Here is a 2,500-nt window from a genome sequence, read left to right on the forward strand (position 1 = left end):
AGGGACAACACGTCCATCTTCATACACTCTCCTCATGCCCTGATGCTGCAGGTACACACACACACACACACACACACACACACACACACACACACACACACACACACACACACACACACACACACAGATTTGTTCTTCCTCACATCCCTTCCATTTTGTGTTAAAAATACGACGAGTTGGAATAAAGAGTGTTAATGAAACCCTCTCACCCCGAATCTCTCTCTCTCTCTCTCTCTCTCTCTCTCTCTCTCTTTGTAGGATGTGAAGGCCGTGCTCACTCACTCGGTTCAGAGTGCTGTTCACTCCATCGGAGGAGTGCAGGTTCTTTTCCCTCTCTTCACTCAGCTGGACTTTGTGCAGCCGAACAGCGAAGAACCTGACATCTCTGTCTCGTAAAAAGACACACACACACACACACACACACACACACACACACACACACACACACACACACACACACACACACGCACACAATCTGAACACAAACATAATAACGATAATAATCATAATAATAAACATCCTCATCATCCTCCTCCTCATCATCATCACTGTGCTGTGTTCCAGCTGCACTCTGCTGTCCTTCCTGTTGGAGTTGTTAAAGTTGTCTGTAGCGATGCAGGAGCAGATGCTCACCTGTAAGGGCTTCCTCGTCATTGGGTACTCTCTGGAGAAGGTGTGTGTGCGTGTGTGTGCGTGTGTGTGCGTGTGTGTGCGTGTGTGTGCGTGTGTGTGCGTGTGTGTGCGTGTGTGTGCGTGTGTGTGTGTGTGTGTGTGTGTGTGTGTGTGTGTTTCACAGGATTAATTAATACATAGTATAAGAGGAGGATTATAACATCAATCCTGAAGGCTAACTGTGTGTGTGTGTGTGTGTGTGTGTGTGTGTGTGTGTGTGTGTTGTAGTCTTCCAAAGTCCATGTAACGAGGCCCGTGCTGGACATCGTTTTGTCATTTGCTCGGTATCTGAGTAACCTGCCCAACGGCATCTTACTGCTCAAACAGCTGTGTGATCACATCCTGTTCAACCCGGCCATCTGGATACACACACCAGCCAAGGTGAGCTAGATGTCACTCTCTCTTTTCTCTCTCACACACACACACTCACACACACACACACACACACACACACACACACACAGAGCAGTGTGATGCAGAATGATGCGTATTGATCTGCTGTTTTAATGTCGTAGATGTTAATGAATGTATGTTAACAGACATTGTACCTTAAGCTAGTATATATTGATGTAGTGTGTGTGTGTGTGTGTGTGTGTGTGTGTGTGTGTGTGTGTTCAGGTGCAGCAGGTCTTATACACATATTTAGCCACGGAGTTCATCAGCACAGTGACAATCTACAATGCTGTGCGCCGGGTGGGAACCGTGCTGCAGGTCATGCACACGCTTAAATACTATTACTGGGTGGTGAATCCACAGGACCGCAGCGGTGTGATGCCTAAAGGCCTCGGTACGTACACACACACACACACACACACACACACACACACACACACACACACACACACACACGTACATGTACAACTACATTTATGTTATATTTTACATGCACATATATAGTAGAGATCAATAAACTCTGTTATGCCCATATATGGACTTCCAGGTCCAATCATGTAACCAGGCAACAGAAAAAATGAACATTGAACCTTATATTGTTGTATGCATATAGCGGGAAAATCTGTGTGTGTGTGTGTGTGTGTGTGTGTGTGTGTGTGTTTGTGTGTGTTTGTGTTTGTGTGTGTTTGTGTGTGTGTTTGTGTGTTTGTGTGTGTGTGTGTGTGTGTGTTTGTGTGTGTGTGTGTGTGTGTGTGTGTGTGTTTGTGTGTTTGGATTGCAGATGGTCCGAGGCCCAGTAAGAAGGAGATCCTCTCTCTCAGAGCGTTCCTGCTTCTCTTCATTAAACAGCTCATCATGAAGGTCAAACACAAACACACACTTTTATCGTATAACAAACACACATCCTTATCTACACACATCTACACACATCTATACACATATACACACATCTGCACACATCTACACACATCTACACACATCTATACACATACACACATCTGCACACATCTACACACATCTACACACATCTGCACACATCTACACACATCTACACACATCTACACACATCTTCACACATCTACACACATCTACACACATCTACACACATCTACACACATCTATACACATATACACACATCTATACACATCTTCACACATCTACACACATCTACACACATCTTCACACATCTACACACATCTACACACATCTTCACACATCTACACACATCTACACACATCTACACACATCTACACACATCTACACACATCTATACACATATACACACATCTATACACATCTTCACACATCTACACACATCTACACACATCTGCACACATCTACACACATCTATACACATCTTCACACATCTACACACATCTTCACACATCTACACAAATATACACACATCTACACACATATACACACATGCACACA

The 2,500-nt window shown here is 44.2% G+C and overlaps 1 protein-coding gene across 1 annotated transcript in view; it reads left to right on the forward strand.

The window, feature by feature from the left end:
• The window catches only part of lrba (LPS responsive beige-like anchor protein), a 187,129-nt gene that overhangs the window by 19,625 nt on the left and 165,004 nt on the right, over positions 1-2,500 (forward strand). The window contains exons 10-15 of the mRNA XM_047816679.1: positions 1-51; positions 259-392; positions 565-673; positions 901-1,053; positions 1,291-1,459; positions 1,847-1,926. The exon at positions 1-51 is cut by the window's left edge and continues 147 nt beyond it. Coding sequence (XP_047672635.1) covers positions 1-51; positions 259-392; positions 565-673; positions 901-1,053; positions 1,291-1,459; positions 1,847-1,926 — 696 coding nt within the window. The remainder of the gene's footprint in view (positions 52-258; positions 393-564; positions 674-900; positions 1,054-1,290; positions 1,460-1,846; positions 1,927-2,500) is intronic.

The sequence above is a fragment of the Tachysurus fulvidraco genome, chromosome 7 (assembly GCF_022655615.1).
Source record: "Tachysurus fulvidraco isolate hzauxx_2018 chromosome 7, HZAU_PFXX_2.0, whole genome shotgun sequence".
Lineage (NCBI taxonomy): Eukaryota > Metazoa > Chordata > Actinopteri > Siluriformes > Bagridae > Tachysurus > Tachysurus fulvidraco.